The sequence below is a fragment of the Phyllostomus discolor genome, chromosome 9 (assembly GCF_004126475.2).
Source record: "Phyllostomus discolor isolate MPI-MPIP mPhyDis1 chromosome 9, mPhyDis1.pri.v3, whole genome shotgun sequence".
Classification (NCBI taxonomy): domain Eukaryota; kingdom Metazoa; phylum Chordata; class Mammalia; order Chiroptera; family Phyllostomidae; genus Phyllostomus; species Phyllostomus discolor.
This window is the reverse complement of record NC_040911.2, coordinates 40,705,849-40,728,591: the sequence shown is the minus strand read 5'-3', so window position 1 is coordinate 40,728,591 and position 22,743 is coordinate 40,705,849. Positions and strand designations below refer to the sequence as shown.

Sequence of the window (22,743 nt, the reverse complement as noted above, 5' to 3'; positions counted from 1 at the left end):
ATATCATAAATCTGCTCCAGGTTAGTAAGGCTCTTGGCATTTCTAAAAAGTATACAAAAGATTAAACTGGATGATCACTGTGAATGCTTGCAACTAGCCACAAAAACACTAAAGTAGACTTCATAAATAAAAGGTTAACTAGAGCCCTATTTCACCACTAACAGCTGACACAAATACAGAAAACTCTGCCCAATATCCAAGAAACAAATAATTAAGACTAAAATGCAAGCCGATGTGTTGCAGCATTGTAGGGCCACTAAATAGCCATCTGTGATTCGTGGCGATTTAAAAGGCGAAGAAAGGCACTACAGCTGCAAACTGCGTCCCCACATCACATTGCCTGAGGAGACTGCAGAATTAAAGAAAGATTGATCCCGTACACAGGACTCAGGCATAGATCGAATGCCTCTGTGCTTTCACTGTTTGCAATGTGATCTCCTGGCAGCATCCATCCCACCTGGGAATGCAAATCCAATTCTGTTTTCTTTGATTTATGACTTCATACTGATAAAATCCGTAAAGAAAAAGGAAAGGTCCTTTAAACTTTACAAGCTAATGTTTAATCTTTTCTTGTTCTTCTTTTTTTTGTCCCCAAAAGAATTTATGTCTGAAATTTGGGAGTTTGGCTGGTTTGCGTGTTGTTGCTTGATCTTGTTGGGTGCCGGTTCTTTTATTTGTAGAGATTACTCAATATGTTCAAGAAATTGATAGGAAACAGATAAACATGCTTTCTGTAGCCAAGAAGGGATACAAAGGGAAGTTCCCAGAGTCTGTTGGAGCTTGCTTACCTTACACTTGACCACAAATATAAGATAGTACTCATACATAAGATGAAGTTTAAATGATTTATCAATCAGTAAAACTGAGCAACATGTGAACACTACACATTCTGATATGACAAAGATTGGTTTTATGAAATAGATTTTACTAAGCAATAAGCCATAATGTAGAAAAATACATTTTACCTACAAACTCAATAAACAAGAAACAAAGGATTCATATTTAGTGCATAATTACTTAGTGATAACTACATAGGGTTTCCTAAACTTTACAATAAGTGCTTGCATCAAACAACAAAAAAGTAAGACACATTCACAAGTTTAAGAGAAGTGACTGGAACATGGTAAATGAACTTAAACAGGGCAAGAGGGTAGGAAGAAGGAGTCTTCAGAAAAATCACAAAAAAAAGGGTGGCTCCTACAGAGCAGGGTTCAAAGGGGAGGGTCCTGGCCATTTCACAAGATGAGAAGCATGGACAGCACTGGAGAAAAACACATTGTACTTTGCATCCATTTCCAACACCCAGCACCCAGTCCGTCAGGCTGGAGACCTAAGGTGGGGACTCAGCTTAACCCCAGCATCCCAGAGCTGGGAGAGCCCCAAAACAGTCCCTCTCCAGGATCATCCTCCTATTGCATATGATCTGCCTCTTCCAGTGTACCTGCATTTCTTTCACTTTGTTCCAATTGTCCTAGCCTTGGGATATTGGGTTTCCTGGAAGTACAGAAAAGGGAGCTTCCTACCCAAGTCTCCCTTCTCTATACAATCTCCCAACTCTTGCCCCAGAGAATGATATGAACTCTGGGGAGAAGCATAATTTAGATAGAGCTGTTGTTTTATCGGGAGAATTTCCTTCTGGGCTAAGATTCTGAAGAGAGACATACATATAAAAGTAGAATCAAAGAAAGCAGAAGTATTGGAATTGTCACCCAGCGAGGGGGACAGTGCCTAGTTGAGTTGGGGTGGGATTGAAGCAGCCTGCCCCAGAGACTCACTGCGAAAAGAATGTCCTATAGCAATTCTTCCAAATCATTACCTCAAAATCTCCCTGGAGCAGGGCATCATTGTTTATATACAGTAGCAAATGGTTAGTATTAATATCTTTAGGCCTGTCATGGATAAAAATACTATCCTTTTAATTCCAGTTTACAAAAATAGGAGTAATATTCAAAACAATGATTGTCTATTTTTCTATCTATTTTATATAAATACATAAACAGCTCAGGTAAATTTTCAATCCTGGTGCACACTTTGTATGAACTGCTCTCTATTATACGTATATATATTCTTAAATATATATATTTATAATATATATCAATAATTGGTCCACAAAGTATATCTGTGCATTCTCTAGTGCTTTGTAAAAAGAAAAACAATATTATTATCAAAATATTCATTTAATGGCTTCACTTCATACATAAATACATGTTTGGATAGAACACATGAGCAGTGACTGTTCAGTTTGTTGGGAAAAAATGACTTTTCATTGTGTCAGGGTTGTATACACAGGGTAGCTGGTAACTCATCGCTACAAATATGCTATTCGGCGTCCTTTGTTTTTAACCCTTTGTTTATACCTTTTCCCTAGGACTGCAGCCAAGTATTTCTTGACAGCCATTTGTTTCCGGTAGCGGCTGTAGCTGTCCGTGAAGATTCCGTCCGAGTGGCGCTTAGAGAGCGGATCTGAGTCGTCCTTGGTGTCGCCGCCTCGAATCCCACTGCAAGGATAGGGGTCGGGAGGAGGGTGGCAGGGCGGGAGACACAGGTTCAATAGCTGCGGGAAGCAGGCGGGCCCCCATCCCACGCAGGAGCCTGCAGAAAGGGCAAGGGCTCTCACTCACTGCCCTCCGCATTGCCTTCCCTGCCGGTAAGAGCCGCAGGGAGAGCTGCGATGGAAACCTTTCATTCCTCCCTCCCCACCGAGGATTTCCTGGCACCAATCCTTACAGGAGGCGCCCAGTATGAGGTCTTAGCAAAATGCCCACAATTGAAGCCTAACTTCTGTCCATGAGATATGATCATCCCGTCCGTCCGTTCGCGCTGAATTGTCCTAACAGAAAATAACGAAAAACCCCTAAATGCCACGTCGGCTGCTGCCATGGAGTTTACATGGATCCCGCAATTCCTACCTAGTCAGACACAAGCACTCTTCTTTCGCGTGCTAAGTTGAAAAACGTGATAATAATACAAGTCGACAGACTGTAGGCAATATCTTTCAACACATGAATTATTCATTACAGAAAAATGTAATCTGTTTCCCCGTGGGCTTTATTAAAATGCTGCCTTCTGCTGAGAGATGCTACAAACCAGCCCTTTGCTCTGGGTATGTCTGGCACGAGCAAAAACTGTTTGTTTTCCTAAATGTACAAATCTGAGGGTTTGTTGGTTTCAAATTCAATTTACAATAAAAGAAAACAAATTTTAAGTCAAGCTTAGAGAAAATTACAGCAAATCGCCCCGAAGGTTTTGAATGACTGCGGGGCTACTTCGTTTCTTTTTATTTTCTTTCTTTCTTTCTTTCTTTTCTTTTTACTTTCAAAACAGATCAAACTACCCGGTTTTCCTGCCCTCTCCTTTTCTCTCCCGAATCCGAGCTCTCTCGCCAAATTTCAAGTATCACCTCGGCATCTTCGAGTGTGGCCCGGGACTCGCCCCGCACACGCTGCAGACCCTGGGATGCAGACTCACCCTTGGTTGGCCCCACGTGCACACAGAATGTAGGACCGCACCGCCCACCCGCACGCGCTCCCAACAATGGCCCACCCCGGCGCACGCGCGCCAACGCGCCGGTTAACTCTTTCGCAAACTCTTACCCCACTCCCTTGGCCACGAGCTTCTGCAGTAATTTCTTGCGGGACAGCTGGTCCAACACTTTGCGGTAGGCCTTGTTAAGGATCACGTGAGCGACATCTCTAACGGGGAGGCAAAGTGCACGCCCAGGATCACTGCTTCTGTCACCTAGTGGCTACCCAAGTCCCCCGCTGCGCACGCCCCTCACCCCCTACCTTGGCTCCCTGGGAGGCTGACAGGATACCCCCAGAGGCCTAGAGCTCTCGAATAACTCTTTGGGGATGTTCCCGTGAGTGACTGTCAGGAACCGAAGTTCCTTCTGCCCTCTGGGTGGTAGGTGTGAAGTCTGGGCTGCCCCCTGGCTCTGGGCGCGCGTTCACTGCCCTCCCTTGACCACAGACCTTTCGGTCACCCGGCGGCCCTCCTGTTCACACAGACTGGTCCGCTGCTAATTTTCTGTCGCTGGTGTGGGAACCAGGAAGAAGAGAGCCTTGAAGGCTTTTATGAAAAAGAACTTAAGGGGTGGACCAAAACACTGTCCCTCCCACCCTCAGTCCCGAGGCGCGGTTAGTACCTTATCTCGCCCGGGTGGTTGAGCACTTCGGCTTCCCGGGACGCGGAGGCTGGGCTTTCTAAGCCCATCAGCTCCAAGTTAAAGAAGTTCTGCAGCTGGTTTCCGTCCTCGTCGTACGCTTCGTCATACGCGTCCTTCCCCGACCTGCCGGGGTATCGGGGGCGGAAGTAGTGGTCAGCGCAAGTGCGTCCTGGGCTATGCGATGTCCCCCCCCCCCAAATGGGCTAGTTCCGATTTGCCTTCCTCCCAAAGTTCTCCCACGGAGAACTGCCTCTTCTCCCCTGATGGGGTAGGGGGTGGGGTAAGGAGGCGGAAACTGCATCTGAATGAAATTCCCACCCCACGAGGCGGCTCTCCCGGGCCTCCTTTTGCGAATGAAGGGTATCCAGCAGTGCCGCGGCCTCAGCGGACACTGGGAGACCGAGGCGTCTCCGCTGGACACCTGGCCTCCGAGAAGGACCGCCCCGCTGGTGCCCTACAAGCAGCAGCAGGCAGGGACGAGAAAGGCCCTAGGAGAGGAGGCTCTGGCCAACGCGAAGACCCAAAGGGGGAGGCCAGGAGTGAAACGGAAAGGGTGGATGGATGGGGTGCACAGCTGCCAACTCCGACAACCACCCCCACCTAGCTTCTGAGCCCAGGGGAGCCCTTCCCCGCGCAGATGTAGGTCACGGAGAACCTCCAGCTTCTATTTTAAGCTGGAGAGGATCTGGCAGGAACACATATAATAACAAATGCCTCTAAACTTAGTAAGTTTCGCGGCGGCTCATTTTGTTGTGTGTCGGTGCCCGCCGTTGGCTCTCGCCAGGGGAAAGGGCCTTTGAAAATAGCTGGAGGTGAAATGGGGCTTTTAAGTACACTAAATAAATAGTTCTCGATAATCTGTTAGCTATGGCGGGCGACGGGACCCCATCTCAAACTTGGGTATCAAAAAAATGGTCAACAGGGACCGAGAGCCATCAGGAGCGCAGCGGCCTCACAGTCGCCCTTGCCTACCGCCTCTAGCCTAGATATAGATCGGAGAGAGGCGGGTTAAAACAAAAACTGCTTGCTTTGGGCCGCGGAAGAGACTCGCAAAGCGGCAGGGGCAAGTCACGCTCTCTAGGAGGGATCAGAGTCACAATTCGTTACTCTGCTCGCCTCTCCTTCGTCCCTGTAGAGGTAAGGGCAAGGCAAGCCCATCCCTCCGCCGCCTCGCACCCAGCCTTTCCTAGGCGGCGCGGCTCTGCCCTTACCCGGCGGCCAGAGCTCCCGGGTCTTGCCGGCCATCTCCACCTTCCCAGTACCCCGATGCTGGCGTCCTGATACTGAAACTAGAACCTATCTCTTGGGACAAATCAATGATCGGCAGCCCCTATGGCGCGTTTTGGGTCACGGCTCGGAGAAGCAGTTTTGCAGGCGTAACTCTCTGCCTGGAGCCCGGTGCACCGCGAGACGCGAACGCACCTCTGCAAAGCGAGCTTACACTATCTGGCTGACCCATGGAGTACTCAGGCGCTGAGGCTGGGAACCCGACTGATTAGAAACCAGCATTAGGAAACAGGCCTGGATTGCTCCCCCTGGGCGGTCAGGGCTCCCCTGATCCTGCCTGCCTACTTGCTTTCCCTTACTCTTTCCTTGCATCCGTTGCTCTGGTTTTCTCCCCCTCCCTCGCAGACTCATTCTTGCTTTTCCTTCTCTGGAATCGCTTTTCCTCAACCGTACCCAGCCAACACTCCTCCTCCCCAAGACAACCTGAGACTCAAAATGCAGTTGGAGAACGTGTCACTTGAGAGAAAAAGCTCTTCCAGGGAAAAGAATTTGAATTGAGGTGAGGGAGACCCCTCCAAGATAGTGCGGAACAAGCTGCAACAAAGCAAAGCCCCTGGGAGCTTCACGCTCAACCTTGCAACCCTGGCTCCCGGAGATTCTCCTAACTCTAGCTGAGAATAGGAAAAAGAAGTCAAGCTCTGGGCCATGCCCGGCCCTCCTCCGGCGGGCGGGGCTGGATGTGGATAGGTTTCTCCAGCCCGAAGAATCGCTTGTTCCACCCGGGACCTTTGGCTGCCTTGGGCTGGGGGAGGGGCGCCAAGCCGAAGTGGAGTGGAGTCTGCGGGGCCCTAGGGCTGAGCCGGGGCCAGGGACCCGCCGCCGCCGGACCTAAGCTGGCGGCGGAGGCGCTCTGGAGCGCGAGGGTATACGGTAATAACCGGGAGAGAGGAACCTCAGGAGGATGATCATGAGGAGGTGTCGGGGGAAGAGAAGCTCAGCCTCAATACATCCGGACAGCCAGCACCTACCTGATCCCAGGGAACTGGAGTCCGGTGGTGTCAGGTGAGCAGTGCACGCTGCTGTGCAATATTATCCCATAGACCAGCAGGGCCAGTCTTGCTCCGCTACACATGGTCATTCTGTGCAGAACGGGAAAGAGGGCACACAGCCGTCAGAATCTCCCTGGCCTTCCACCTTCCAGCCCCAAGAACTCCCGGAGCTGGGGGAGGGACTGAGTGGGAGGCTCCCGGTGCTGAATACCCCTTAGTGACAGCCCGAGCTCGCCCAGCCACTTCCTTGCTGCTATATGTAGTTGGAAATTATATATATATATATATATATATATATATATATATATATATTCGCCAGACCTGGTGCGAAGGAAAGCTAACTAGTACCCTCAGCAGTCAAGTGAGCCGTTTGGTTTGGTGAGACTCCCCCACCCCCTTATTCAACTCTTACCGCCGCTAGCTGAGGGTTTGCTGCCAAGTAGGACGGTGATCAAAGGATTCCTCCAAGTTTCTGCGCTGGAATCACAACCCAAAAGGAATCGCCGTCTGGCGTTAGTGTCTGAGAAGAAGCCGCAGGAACGAACAAGAGCAGCAGGAGGAGCTGGAGGACTTGTTTGCTGAGGCCAGTATTCTGTTCAAAAGTTTGCAGACGCACAGAACTAGAAGGGAGCGTGATACTGAGAGAACGGGGCGAGGAGAGAGATGTAGAAGGAAGAAAGAGGAGGCGACAAGCTAAAGTGGGGGTGGAGGACAAAGTGGCCTAAGTCCACCAGGAGACAGAAGTTAAGTGATTAAGGAAAAGAGAAAGTCAAAGAAGGAGAGGAAGGAAAGAGAGGACCAAGGTGAAAGACGGCGTCTGAGGGAGCCGCCGGGTCAGGCAGCAGCGCGAGTCGGCAGCGCCTTCTCTGCTCTGAAGTCCCTCTGGCTGCGTCTGAAGCTGCGGCTTCTTCTGCTGCTGCCAGTGGGTACAGAGGTGACCGGCCTTCTGCTCCTATTTATATATGCAGTGGGCAGAAAGCTATCTGAACATGGTTTTAGAAGAGACTTCTTTGTCAACATCTGTCTGCCTATGGCCTTTAAGTACAGAATATTTTGTTGCACTGTTGCGCTCATGAAATGACTTCCTTTTTTTTTTTTTTTCAGTCACGCAATGATCGGGTATCAGAAAAAGACGTCAGCATCCTAGTCCCTCAAGGAACATATTAACTATTCTGTGCTGGCCTCTTGGATGATAAGATCCGGAGTCATCCACTTCTCATAAACACCTTTCACTCATACAATCCAATTTTTAAGAAGTCCAATTATTTTGATGGCTTTCAATATTTCCCATTTCTCAAAGATGAGTAAAGAATTCATAGAACTTCGGGCATGGTAAAAGTCATTTTTTAATGACATTCCTACTATTTCTATTTACTTTTCATCAAACCCTAACAATCAGAGCTCTGGTCTCTGGAATTAAGCACCATCAAGCTCTCCTATTAATAAATTTAATTTAGATCTAGTTTCTTGCATATGTTCTTTCAGACAGACAATTATGTGGAAGTCGTTTTGTTTTTAAAGGGAAGTCTTGCAGGATTTTCAGTAAATTGCTAATGAGTCTGCTGTCTTGACAGTCTGGCTGGCTGTGAGTAGATTGATTAAAGCTGCATCCAGAGTGTGGCTCTGAGTGCTGAACCTGTCTGGTCACAGATGCTATGAACATTGAAAATTACCTCTGATTCAATTTTTCATCACAGCCTCTAAATCTCAGGGTTTGGCAGTCATACCATTAATGTGGCAATTCATTGCCCAAGTACCCCACTGTTCAGATATGCTCCCCTCTTGCAGTATCCATAAATCCTTAAAGCTCAGAATGGTCCAACCCTTTTAGATTCTATGTCTATGTCTCCTCTTACTCCTGGCTTTTGGAGCTCTAGATGACCTATTTGGACACTTTCACACTTTCTGTGGCTCTTACTGATTTGAAGAATTGAAACTGTGAGATTGTGCTTTCTATAAAAATTCAAGTCTTAAGGATTTTAGAGTGACAAATATTTTTCCCCTTTATTTACAACTGAAGTTTGTTTAGAGAAATGCCTACATACTGGTAAAGCATGAAGATTCCCAGTACAAATCCACTTGCTGAGGGTTTCTAACAGGAATCCCTCTATTGGGAACTGTAAATTATTTTTTAACTGAAAATGACGTGGGAAGAGGAAAGCAATAAGGAAAGACCACATCCACCAAGAGGCCCTTGGAGGCTTCCAAGTCCCTGGGTAATTTAAGAAGATTTGTAAATTTCTGCTCCAGTAAAAGAACTCAGATCTATTTTTTCAAAAAGGAAATAGAACCATCAATAACCATTAGTGTGTGCATGTTAATTATTTGGACCTTAAAAATTCGAGGAAATGGCAATTTAGTGGGAGTGTTTCCTGTTACTATGATTTGGATCTAACATTTAAATAAGCTGTATTAGTTCTGCATGCTTTTCCTAAGACAAAAAAACGATAATGCTTCTTGTTTCAATGCCTGTCTGGCTCTCTTATTTGAGATTTAATTCTGCCTCCAGGAAGACAAAGTTTTGCTTATTCTTCACCATTATTGGCCAGACACTGCCTGCTTCCTTTTAGTTTATTCCTGGGGATGTCCCAGATTGCTTACCTGCAATAATGCTTCCAACCACATCTACAAGGTAATGTATCTCTTTGTTTCTACTGCATATGTTCACTGATTTATGCTGCAGTGTTTACGTGTGTGTTCCATGTTCAGCTCCGCCTCTAGAGTAAGCTCACACACAAAGAGCCTGAGGTGAATATCCCCCAATAATCAAGCAGACAAGATAATTTTTTTACTAAAGCACCCAAAGCTATTACCAACTTTGGCTTTTCTCCCTTCGGCCTTGCTTCACGTTAAAGATGAACTCCATTAAAATCCTTACTCCCACGCGAATTCTGAAATGAGTTCAATCTGTAGAAATACTTCAAAATTTCCAAGACTCCGTGTACAAATTCACTACTCAACTTTAGTAAAGGGAGCCACCATGTGGGGAAGTTTGTTGACTTCACGGCCTATTAAAGGGGGAAAACCACAAACGCCATTAAGTTAGTAGGGAAGATGGAACAGCTTGACGCCACACGCCCTCAAGAATGAACTGATCCTCTGGCTTATGAAGTCTGTGCCACTTCCCCTCTTCCCAGCGAAAGCACACTCAGTGCGGAACTTAGAGCACCCGCACTCCAAAATTACCGGCCTCGAGGACTGAACCCTTTCTGTGAAGTGAGAGACTAAGTAGAGAATTTAATTTGAGATTTTTAGCCACTGAACTCCAGAAAATCTGGCTTTGGAGACCGACCCACTCATTTCTCAGCACACTCTAAAGACCCATCCAGCCCTGACACACAACTGCTTAGGGGACTCCAACCAGGCAGAATCCTGCTGCAGGTGTTTCCTGCCGTTGATGGCTTATGATTAGACGACTTTGGTGTCGGTGGGCAAGAAAACTTGCGTATTCTGGAAATTCTGGCCCTGGTCCCCTGGGCTGGGGAAGGTCGGGAAGGCTGACGGAAGGAACTAGAAGCTAAGGACCGGGCCTAGGGGTGGAAGCTGCGGGAGTCCGGAGCTGCAATATTACCTCACCAAAACCCTCAGGAAAGAGAGCAGACCCTCTTTGCTTTCTATTCAGTGGAGGAAAATACCGGGCAATCGAAGTCTCAATGACCAAAACCACCTCCAACTCGGGGGCCCCGGGCCCCACGCTAGGGTGGGAATATGCTTCTAAACTGGGGACCTTTTAAATCTATCTAACGTTCACGCTGCTTACCAGGGGCCTTGGTATCTGGGAGCTTTGGGAAGCGACGGGGAGGAGGGCACAACAGACGGAACTGCCAGGCTGCAAAGGCCGGAAGCACTGAAAAGGGTGTCTGGGGCCGGCAGATAATGACTTGTTCATTACAAACGCAGGCGCCAACCTGGCTTAATGTGAGGGGTAGGTCCTGGGCTGGGGAACCGGAGGACCTCAAGTAAGGCGCCCTGTGTGGGTGGAGAAGGGAGGAGGGAGAGTGAGGGGATAATTTGGGAGGGGCAGGAAAAGGGACTACAGCCGAACAATTTTTTCCTGTTTTTACCTGACTTCTCTCCCAAAGGGATTTTTACATCCTCCTAAAGTGAATGAGGTTAAGAGCAAAAGAGAAGCCTTCAGATAAATCTCCTATATGTGATTGAAAATGGCATGGGGAAAGGAGGGAGAAGATGAAGAAGGCACCAATGAGTTAGAACTTTCTATTTGTAGATAACGCAAAGGAACTATCCGACAGCCCCACCCCTTCCCCCAACGTTCCCCGGAGAAGAGGAATTCCCAGGGAGCAAAGTTTCTTTCCAGGCTGTGGAAGCAGAGAATGGCATTCAACTGGAATCATGTTCATTTAGAAAGTTAGGGAAACCACAGAAATCTTCAGACTGGAATGTTAATCCATGTCCTCTGTAAGGTAAAGGGGCCTGAAGGAAAGCGTCAGTCTCCTGCTAAGGAGTGACCTACCCAAAAGAAGCTGTTCGGAAGTATTTGTTGGAAATCATAAAGACCCTGAATTCCAAGCTTCAAGCTCCTAATGTATCAACTCCTTTTTATTCTTTTTGTCTTGAAGATATGAAAACATAACATTTGGTCTGAAATGGTGAATGCTAACTAAAACACTAGTGTGATTTTGTTTTTCCTGATCACTGACACATCTGTCTTCCTTGAGGTTCCAAGCCTTTCAGTCAACATTTGGCTTAAAGAACTCTTTAGCCCTTGAAAAAGTGGATTTTTGTACTCAAACAGAAGAATATGTATAGCATATTCACTGGGTGTTTGAACTTGCAGATGGCCTCACAACATTAGCAAACACCTGGCATAGACAAGAATCAGTTTCCTACTAAGGAGAGTTCTACTACTTTCCTTCTGGCCTAGCTACACATTCTACACATAGCTTCCATGTGTTCACTTTTCCCCCCAATACCTGTACAGCCACCAACCCCTTCCCCAACCTCCATATGAAAGAACATCCTATATGAATAGGCTGTATACACATAGTATAAATAATACTAATCAGATTGGGAAAGTCTTCTATTCTTTGTCTATTAATTTCTAGTTAGTGCATAGCATAAGAATCAGGTTATACTAAATTTTTTCAAGCTTGATGCAAAACATCATCCTCTCACATGAGTGACAAAAGTAAATTACAGCATTGTTTTCAATTTCACTCTAAACTTTTTCTCTTCTGACTCTTCCAGAAAATGCAATGACTAATGACTCACTTCATACTGATTACACCTGTAGGGAAACCCAAATGTTCTGCCTCAGAACATCATGACCATCACTTACTTCACTGCCTGTATCACGCCCTTCTGAACTCACTATGAAGTAAAGAGCTGATGAGCTTACCCATAATGTGTCATGACTTACCTCTCTGACCTTCAGAATTTAGTGCTTCACATGCTCTAAACACAACCAGCAAAGGATGCCTTTCCAAACCACATCAGCAAAAGCATTTCCCTCCAATTCAAGCACTGAATTTCAGGTTCACATGGTCAAGAGATTTTTGCCAGTTGTTTTAAGACAAGCAGACACTCAAGAAGCAAAAACTAGGATCTAACCTTCGCTGCAGGTTTGGGTGACTTCTACTATATTACAAATATGGCTCTTTGAAGGCTGTGTTCTCTGAAATATTTCGGATACCAAAAGTATATACCCTAGACTTCACTCTGCAGCATCTGTCAGATTCTCCAGAGATTTCCAGAACATGTCTTCTTAAAAACCAAAGGGGAGAAAGCCTTGTCTCTAATTCATTCTAAATCCTCTGCTCATATACGTCTTAAACACAGGAAGAAAAGATTGGAGAGGATCCAGGAAACTCATATCGTAAATGAGTTTTTGTGATAGCTTCTGAAAATGTTGGAAGAAAGATCTGTGTGCACAATAAAACAAGGTTTTAATGCGTAAATAGAAAAAGTATATTGCTCTACATAGTATTCCAAACCTCTGTCCTCTGGGTTCAGAACTCAGCCTTATTATCTTTGAACATAGGTATATATCTTTCTAATAATTTTGGAGCATTTGTATTTTATTATCCGTATTACTAGCCCTTTGTGGTAATGATAATAACTGCAAGTATACAGGCATGATTTTGAAAAAAGCTACCATCTGGTTGGAATACAATTGTATTTGCCATGAGTTTACTATTTGAAAACTTCAATTATTATTTATTTAAATTATCTTAAATTCTCCTTTCCAATGGGACCCCAGTTAGTAACAACAATAACAGCAGCAATAATAACTATTTACTAAGCCCGTAATTGCTAAATGCTTGACTAGAGTTATTTCCTTTACTCTTAAGCTAACCTCTTTCTGGACACTATTAATATTACATTTTACAGATGAGAAACTGAGGCTCACAATGGTTAGGCATCTTACCCAAAATCACACATCTGATTCAAATTCAAGTCCCAATGACTTCAGGCAGTCTTAATGATCATACTATATTATACTGGTTTATATATTTATTTTCTTTATAGTGGCTATAAATACAAACTACTAATTTAATATGAGCTCTAATCTATGACTTGACTCAACTGAGAAGAAAATAAGGGTTTTTTCTTACTCATTTTCAAATTAAAAATGATGTTTAATGTAATAGTAACCAAATGCTATTAATACAGTACAAACAGCTTGAGTTAGACTTTAAACACATCACATACTTATGGGTTTTGTTTGATAAATAGATATGCTTCTAAAAATATGTGCACTTATAATGCACATATTATTATTGACATGTATCAGGTTGTTGAAAAGTTAAAAAAGAAATGCCACCCCAAGTTGTTTTTTAAATGATTTCATACCTAAGAATGTAGCAAAAGTTTCAGTGATGCATTTAAGTTAAAAAATATCATTATTTTCTCAGATCACCATTAACAGTCATTATAATATCATCATGTCTTATTAACTCATCATGTAATTCAATACCATAGAAACCATATGATTGCCAGTAAGTCAAGACTTTTGTGAGTCAAAGAGATGACGTATATAAAACTGTTTTATAAACAGTAGTTTCTAGACCAGTATAAGAGAAAGGAAATTAATATTTACTCAACTCCTTCTTTGATAGCAATGGCATGCTGTGTTAGCAAACAATGCCCCGTTTAATACTCTTATTGCTCTGGGAGATAGGTATAGTACCATTATTCCTATTTCTCCTGATGAATAAACTGGGACTCTTCAAGATGAATTAACTTGCCCAAGACACACAGCTAACAAATGATAAAGTCAGTTTTCAAACCTAGGACTGGCTATTTCCAAAGTTACTGAGCTTTCTCCTACCATTCGACCTCCTTGTTATTGCTATATAATTGCCATTGTTATTAAAGGTGAAAGAAACACCAGATTTCATAAAAAATATGAGTATTTAATAAAACATGAGGGGTTTTCCCCAGGTTTATTGAGATTATTGACATACAGTATCATAAATTTAAGGTGTGAAGCATAATGATTTGACTTATATGGATATTTTCAAATGATTATCACAAGTTTACTTAATACCCATCATCTCATATATACACAAACAAAGGAAAAAATTTTCCTTTGTGATGAGAACTCTTAGCATCTACTCTCTTAACAACTTTCATACACATCATACAGCAGTGTTAACGATAGTCATGTTATGTATTACATCCCTAATGTTTATTTATCTTATAATTGGAAGTTTGTATGTTTTTACCACTTTTTTCCAATTTTCCCTCTTCTCACCCCACCACCAGTAACCAAAATTCCAATTGCTTTTTCTATGAGTTTGAAAACATGAGTTTAAGACAGTAATAACAGTTCTTGCTCTTTCTTGCATTTAAAAATAAGTGAAGGGGTTATGTGTTATGTGTTATATGTTATGTGTTAGTAACATTTTAAAGAACACTTTAAAAGAGGTAAGTAATGAATAAAGTTGCACTCACAGGTATTAAAAATGTGATCAAGTTGCAGTAATTAGAACTGATATTGATGAAATAGTAAATCAAAGGAATAAATATCAAGTATATAAATATAAAGAAATAAACACTATCATGTAATTTACAATGGACAGAGTAGAATAGTGGGACAACTGACTATCCATTTGGGGGAAAAAAATTAGATCCTTACTTCATACCCCACAACAACATTAAACATATTCTAGTGAATTAAAAATTTTAATGTAAAAGTAAATCACAAAATATAAAGAATTTTAAGGTTGGAAAGGAAATTTTAAGACTGATGATTTAAGAGAAACCAAAAAATTAAATTGATAAATTGACTAAAGTCATTTTTAATTTCTCAGTATTAAAGTGAAATTCACAAATAAAGTTAAATAACACATGAAAACTTGGGGGAAATGTTGCCATTGTTAATGGAAAATAAAAATTTACATTTTCAAAATATAAAAAGCACAAATCCATACAGAGCAGAAAATTATACCTAAATACAAAATTAATAAAGGAAAAACAGGCAATTCACAAAATTAGAAATATAAATGGCCAATAAATTTGCACAAAGTTTTTCTTTTTCCAAATGGATGGTCAGTCATCCCAGGATCCTATTCTTTCCATTGGAAATTACATAATAGTATTTATTTCCTCATATTCTTGTCTTTGACATTTATTTAGTTGATCTATACGATGTAGCATAGATGGTCATACAAATGCAAATTAAAATGTTGCTTTTTTAATTTACCAAACTGGAATAGTTATTTATATTCTACAATGTCGTATTGTCAAATATGCCAAGAAATGTGTGCTCTCAAGCACAACTGACAGGAGTGCAAATCATAGTTTTTCAGAAAGCAGTTTGTCAATTATACATTAATTTGACCCACTGATTCTACTCCTATGATTTGTGCTAAGAAAATAAGCATGAATCTATCCAAAAATTAACTACAATCCCTATTCATAGCACCGCTGATTATTATAAAAGACATTTGAAAACAATCATAAAATGCCCCATACTAAGGGGCTGATTAAATTTCTTTTAATACACCCCTACAATGGAACATTATTTCTATTGCAGACTGATGAAATGAGATGATGCTGTAAAAAATATTTAGTAATATGAAAAGATGCTTACAATGCATTGTTAAAGAGAGAGAAAACAGCCCTAGAAAGGTGGCTATTTTTGTTGGAGCATCATCTCATGCACTGAAAAGTAACAGGTTCAGTTGCTGTTCAGGGCATACACCTGGGCTGTGGGCTTGATCCCTGGTCAGTTGGGGCATGTGCAGGAGGCAACCACCGCTGTTGTCCATGTTTCCCTTTCACACTGATCTCTCTCTCTCCTCCCACCCCCACCTTTCTCTCTCTCTAACATCAATAAAAATATCCTCAGATGAAGATTAAAAAGAAAGAGAGAGAGAGAAACCAGATTATAAACCCTCACATACAATACAATACCAGTTTTGTAAAACCAAAACATTTACAAATATGCATCTGGAAGAACATATACCAAAATGTTAAGAATGTTCATTGCTAGTGTTGGAATTATGGAGGAGATATGGATTCCTTATATTTTCTTTTTATGCTTAGTCATTTTCCCTCAAGTTTTTAAAATGAATATATATTTTTATAATAAAATAAGAATGAGATTTATTATTAATATAATGAATGACTTTCTTTTGCCGTATACTGAGCTAAGTAAGCATTTATTTAATTGTCCTCATCATGCTGATCTATGACCTTCACTTGGAAAGAAAACTAAAGGTAAACCAGGGCAGGAGAAAGAATAGAACCAAGGCAACACATCCAGGAAGCAAGTTTAGCAAAGGCAGGGGTGAGAAGAAATGTAACAGAGGGAGAGCCAAATGACACAGCCATCAATAGTGGCCATTTCCAAAGTATATATTGAATCCTCGTGTGTGAGTCATTACCGATAAGATTAATTAAATGTATTAGATCAAGTTTATGCTGAATGAGGTTGTACTATATCTTGGAAATATACTTTATCCTGCATTATCTAGAGGTGGATCATCTAACTCGTAGTTTACACCGTACTTGGCTCCTTTATGATCCAAGTCTGTTGTCACATTTTGTGGGACCAAGAAGGTGAAGACATGATCAGTGTCTCCTGACCCCACCTCTCTTCTATGAAGTACCTCCTTTCCATGTCAGGCTTTGGGGATAGTTATGAGGGCTAAACAACATCTAGCAAGCAGGGTTGGTCATATACTATGTCTGAGGCCATTAGACAGAATTTTCAGGAGGTGGTGTTAAGGGTTGAATTGTGTTCTCCAAAAGACAGGTGTTGAAGTCCTAACTCCCACTACCTCAGAATCTGATTTAATTTGAAAATAAAGTCTTTGTAAATATATTCAAGTTAAGATGAGATCATTAAGGTGGCACCTAATGGAATCTAACTGGGGTCCTTATAATGCAATGAAATTTAAGCACAGACATGGATAAGCACAAAGGGAAGATTATGTGAAGAAACAGGGGAGAACACCATATGAACACTGGAGTGATACTGTCACAAGCCAGGAATTGTCTGGGGTTACCAGAGCTGGTAGAAATGAGGAGGGCTCCTTCCTCTACAGGTTTCAGTAAGAATATGACCCTGCCAACACCTTGACTTCAGCTTCTAAGCTCTAGAATTGTGAGACAATAAATTTCTGTTGTTCTGAGCCACCCAATTTATCATACTTGATTACAGCAGCCCTAGAAAACTAATAAGGTGGTATAATCACCCTCTTCAAAAAGAAAGTGCAGATAATTCCCAAAGGATGCTGGGAAATACTGAAAAGCCCTGCTGTAAAGCTAATTATAAAAAACTGAGGATCTGCTTCTACCTGAATGTGCAAGCAAAACCTCTGCCTGTTTTATGTACATTCCCTCACATCAACTGTTCATTTTGCCATCACTTTTCATCTTTAAATTGAGATCAAAGTCTGGTCTCCCTCACAGGATCACTGCACAGCACTAATATCTCAGAGCGTATTGGGAAGCACTTTGAAAAGGAAGGGAGTACATAAGTACAGCAAAACGTGGTAAAGCTGCAGCTTAATAAACATGCTGAACAGAAGTGGCTATGGGCCTAATAGATTAAGGCAATTTTTAATTTCACCTAATGCTTTTTAAATGGCTTGAAATTTTACAATGCTTCGCTAATGTGTTACAGTAACACACTGCACCAGCTGATTGCATGATGTGCAGATGGAGAGATCTGTGTAGAGCTGTCTGCATGGTTTACACACACTAGGACAACAGCATGTGACGGCCAGTCTCTAAAGGTTCACACAGCAGATAACTCATAAATAAGGCTGTCCCAGGAAGGCAAATGTTTTGCTAAATAAAATCTCTTTAGGAAAACTGCATGACTCAAGAGTAACAAGCAGAAAACTAATGAAGGAGGCTGTAGGACCTTTCAGATGGAGTACTAGAGTACCTTGAGACACACAAGTTCTGGATTCACTGTCAGCATACTCTTTTATCCCTAATGTCTCTACTATAGGGAAAAACACATGTTTTAGAGTGGGAATAAATTTTTTTACTCGTTCTTTTGTACTGTAGTAAAGCTGAGCAAACTTTTACATTTAGAAGCAAGCTTCCCACCCTGATATGTAAAGCAAATATCCTAACTCTTGAGCTAAAGGAAGCCAGAATTATATTAAAAAGCTAAATATAGTAATACTACGTATAGCTGCACATAAAGAATTGAGGTCCACTGATTAGCATTATATGACTGATACAGATTTTGGTACCAAGAGTGGTCCTAGAGATTCTAATTAGAGACAGAGGCAGAGAGATTTCAAAAAATGGGTTTACAAGAATGTGGGGGCTGCAAATCATAGTGAGCCTGGTAGGTGGGGAACTCTCAGGCAAGAACTAATACTACTGTCTTGAGTCAGAGTCTCTTCTTTCTCAGGGAAACCTGCTTCATTCCTCAGGCCTATCAACTTATTGAATGAGGCCCACCCATATTACCAAAATTATCTCCTTGACTTAAAGTCAACTAATTGTAAATGTTAACCACATTTATAGAATAACTTCACAGCAAGATAGTGTTTGAATAACTAGGTATCATGGCCTAGCAGAGATGGCACATAAAACTAACCATTGCAATCTCCAATAGTGATTTCTTTTCTTCTCTTTTTTTTTTAAGATTTTATTTATTTATTTGTAGGGAGGGAAGGAAGGGAGAGAGAGAGAGAGAGAGAGAGACATCAATGTGCGGTTGCTGGGGGTTATGGCCTGCAACCCAGGAATGTACCCTGGCTGGGAATCGAACCTGGGACACTTTGGTTCCCAGCCCACGCTCAATCCACTGAGCTATGGCAGCCAGGGCTTGATTTCTTTTCCATTATAATTAACAAGGTGAGGTAACTCATTTGGTTGTAGTGTAGTCCTAATATACCAAGATTGCAGGTTCAATCCCAGGTCAGAGCTCATGCAAGAAGCAACCAGTGAATGCATGAATAAGTGGAACAAAATCTCCCTCTCTCTCTCTCTCTCTCTCTGACTCTATCTCTGACTCGCTCATCAGTAAATTTAAAAAATAATAACATAATCCATTTGGTCATCCAATCACAAGACATAAAAAGTTTTGTCTAAATTGTATTCTTTGTTCTGTCCTCCTAAAATCATTAGGAAACTATTATTTAAATTTAATTAATACTAGTAGTATTTTTTCATGGTTAAATACTACTTACAGAAGCAACAATTTCATATATAATAGCTCTACCACTAGGAGAAAAATCGTTAGTGGTTTGTAGATAGTGTTTTGAAAACATTTATTTATAGCCATGAATTGCCAGAAATAATAGCCAAATTAATAATTAAATAGAAAGCTTTTATTGAAAAATGAATAAAGCTAAAATAAATAGAAACTATCTGAAAATTTTCAGTATACAAATTCATAGAGCTTTTATTTAACTGAATAGTTATTACAATAAAAACTAACAACCTGACATCTTCCAAGTCCCCTGGAGCTCCTGGCCCCTAAATCTGAGAAGGCTGACAGGTATAGCCTAGCAATTCAGCCCGCAGTGAAGGAAATAAGAAAGAAAGCAATGAACAAACACAGGGGCAGGTGGGAAATACCCAGATTTGTTCTGTATTATTACATACAGGGGAATGGATTTTTACAGTCATAAACTGAAATATGCAAATTGTATATTATTTTCCTATAACTGAATTTAATTTCCACTCTGATCTTCTATTACTGCCTGATAGCAGAAAGTTTAATCTAATAATTTTCAGGTAAATTCAGTCAAGTATCTGACTACTCAGTCACTCCATGTTTTTAGTGAATTTAGGAATCTTTTTACCAGTAAAATCCACAGACCTCCTCTTCCATTTTTACCCAGGGGTAAGTACCACAAAACAAATAGAAGTGCCTGTGCTTAAGCTGGTGAGGTGTCTAGCAATGGTTGTTTGTCTTCCACAGGTATCCACAATAATGTAACTCATCTTTCTCAACTTTTAGTGGTGTTCATCTTTTCCAGCTGTGGTTTCTCATTCAAATGGTTCATGCAGCACCTGTTGACACCTTCCTTTCATCATGAATTCCCTTCATTCATGACAGGAGGCCACTTCTAACCCATAAGACTTCTACCAGCCAATCCCATCCCTCTAATGAGAGCACAAAGACTTCCTAATGCCTTTTGCAGTCTTCTGGGTCCACATGTGACTCGTGGGGTGGCCCCAGGCACTCTTTACTCAGACTTGCCCTGTGTGCATTTGCCTCTGCCAAACCATACTTTGTGGGGGAGCTTCTTGGCAAAACTTGGATTTCTATCCAGGCCTAACTTGGGAAGGGAAGCACTCACACACCTCTAGCCTACCTGGCATATAATTACATTATGCACTAATTCTCAGACATAAACAAAGCCCAAGGAGGGGAGGCAGAACACTGGGACCATTTTCACCAGAGGTTAACTCTGTTCTCAGCTGTCACTGAAAAACTTATTTTTCCTACTAGCTTGTTCTCTTGGATACAGGATTAGTATGTGCACAGACCCTCGCCTCAGTATTCAGAGACTTTCCTTGCCAACTCATTTTCTCTATAAGGGAAACCACAAGTATATTTTTCATAAAGAGTATTTTTACTTTATTTTAGCTACATCAACTTTTGCCAAAAGTAGCAAAGTTCCACTGATATAAAAGAGGGATAATGGGGGAAATAAGGAAAGGTACATCAAGGAACATGTATAAAAGACACATAGACAAAGCCAAGGGGGAGAAGTTCAAGGGTGGGAGGCAGGGATGGGTTAGATGGGGGGCCAAGGTGGGGTGAAAATTGAGACAACTGAATTAAAAAATTGTAAAAAGTGGAGAATTTTGGCAAAAAGTGAAAGTGGAGGCAAAATTGATTTCGCCTTTCATGCCACTGTAGTTACAATGTTCTAACAGAGAAACTATTACTCTTCTAGCTTGACCATAGTACATAAGTACTGAAGCTTCTTTGTTTAGGTCTGATGAGTTTATATTTGAATAATCAAGTCCATTAAATTCTCTCTAATTGGCCTTGGACAAGTTATTTAGCCTTTCTGAAACTCATTTCCTCATTTCCCGGTACCTGTCTCATGGAGTTATTGTGAGAGTGAAATGGGATAATGCACATGCCCTATTCCAATCAGGCAAAATTTGAAAGTCCCAGTTGGCACAATTGAAACATAAACTATTATATGAAAGTTAAATTTCTTTGTAGATTAGATAGTGGTAAGACTGTCATGATAAAAAATAATCACCTATCCAAAATGATTTTGAAGATATTTTAATATCTAAGTATTCAGACCAATCACTCATTACTCCCTGTCCCTTCCCACACAAACATGTGTCCTTTATATCTGCTCTGTAATTCTACTTTAAGTCCAATAGAGCAAAATCTGCCCAGGGTGGTTAGTTTCTACATAGCAGCAGCTTTTAAATGTTGGCTTGGCCATGCCCTGGAAAAAACAAGTACTGGGTCTTGTTACCTCTGGTATTATATAAGAAGTGTTTTCTGAGGTTTAAAGATTCCTTGATCTATGAATATTGCACTTGCGTCTGGTTTGGTACTTGCCCTTCTCCTCTAAGGAGTTTATCGATCTATTCTCAAGCTAAGCCTGACTCACCTCTGCTATTTTAGTCTTGCTTTCAACTTTGTTTCCAGGATCCACTGCTGTCCACAGTCTCCCTAAGACCAAAGACCCATGGAAGCTTTACTCCTAAATTTAAAACCAAAAACAAGAGGAATTTCAAAGGTTTATGAAAAAAAAGGTTATCATCAAAGCAGCAGAGAAAGATGATATACATTAAGTATGATGATCCTTGAAGAAGATGTGGTTAAGAACAGAAGGCAGAGTTATGGGTTTTTTTTGGAGCTCAAAACCTAGGTATCATATCATATCATATCATATTGTTCTTTCTTCCCACAACAGAATGAGTCACATTCGATATTGAAGATTATCAGAAAGTGGAGTTCTAGATGAGAATGTTAGAGCCAAAAGATGCTTTAGAAATCAGTCATACATTCTGACTTCCTTATGTTATCCATGATTTTGATCAACAAAGATTAAATGACTGGGCCAAATTCAAATAGCTGCCTGATAGCAAAGGTGAGGCTAGAACCAGCCTAGTCTTTTCCTACTGTGTCTCGTGGTCTCCTGAATCATACACTGACTTGACTGCCATTTCTAGAACTTTGACTAAGCCTTTCTTCCTCTAGGTGGATGAAGCAGTCACACAGTTATATGCATATTTTTCTCCAGATCTTCTTCATATGGCTATGCCTAAGCCCTGAAGATTATAGTTTTATAAATTAATTCTATCTGACAAGGCAGCTTTCCACGTCTTCTACCAGAGCTTTTCTGAGACCTTACAGCCAAATAGAAACCCACTTTCTGATAATCATCCCACCCCCCAACCTCCAGCCGTTATCCCCCACTCTATTTCTACCCCTTCAATGAGCTGACTTTGGCTGATAGGATTTTAAAGTATATTTTAATAGGGGTCAATTAAAGATAAAAAAAAAAACCCTCCAAAATCCCAGGAACTAGATTAAATGTGGGAATGAGGAAATACTTCCTGAAGCACTCTAATGGAGGAATAATAATATTTTATGCTTAGTGATTAACAGTGAGAAAGTTTATCAGAACTTCTCAATGTGATAACTGAGAACACTCTTGAAGAAGGGGAGGAGAGTGTCTGGAGTTGGGAAGACAGTTTGAATGGAGACTGTTTGCTTTGTGGCAAATTATGTTCAGAGACTGAGATCCTCTTCACAGATCCAATAGTTTAACACAGGCTCATTGCAAGAGTTATAGTAATATCACAAGGCAACAGCATACGAGATGTCTCTGAATAAGACAATAAAGAAACAATATACTTTAAGCCAATGAA

General features: G+C 41.6%; 1 protein-coding gene across 1 annotated transcript; it reads right to left on the bottom strand.

Moving 5' to 3' along the window:
* Positions 1-890: 890 nt before the first annotated feature.
* ADCYAP1 (adenylate cyclase activating polypeptide 1) lies at positions 891-7,457 on the bottom strand. Its single transcript, XM_028525020.2, has 5 exons — positions 6,854-7,457; positions 6,421-6,531; positions 4,145-4,288; positions 3,594-3,692; positions 891-2,498 (listed from the first exon to the last, which is right to left on the bottom strand). Exons 2-5 carry the CDS (start codon positions 6,528-6,530, stop codon positions 2,309-2,311), a joined length of 543 nt encoding a protein of 180 aa, XP_028380821.1. The 5' UTR covers position 6,531; positions 6,854-7,457; the 3' UTR covers positions 891-2,308.
* Positions 7,458-22,743: the final 15,286 nt, after the last annotated feature.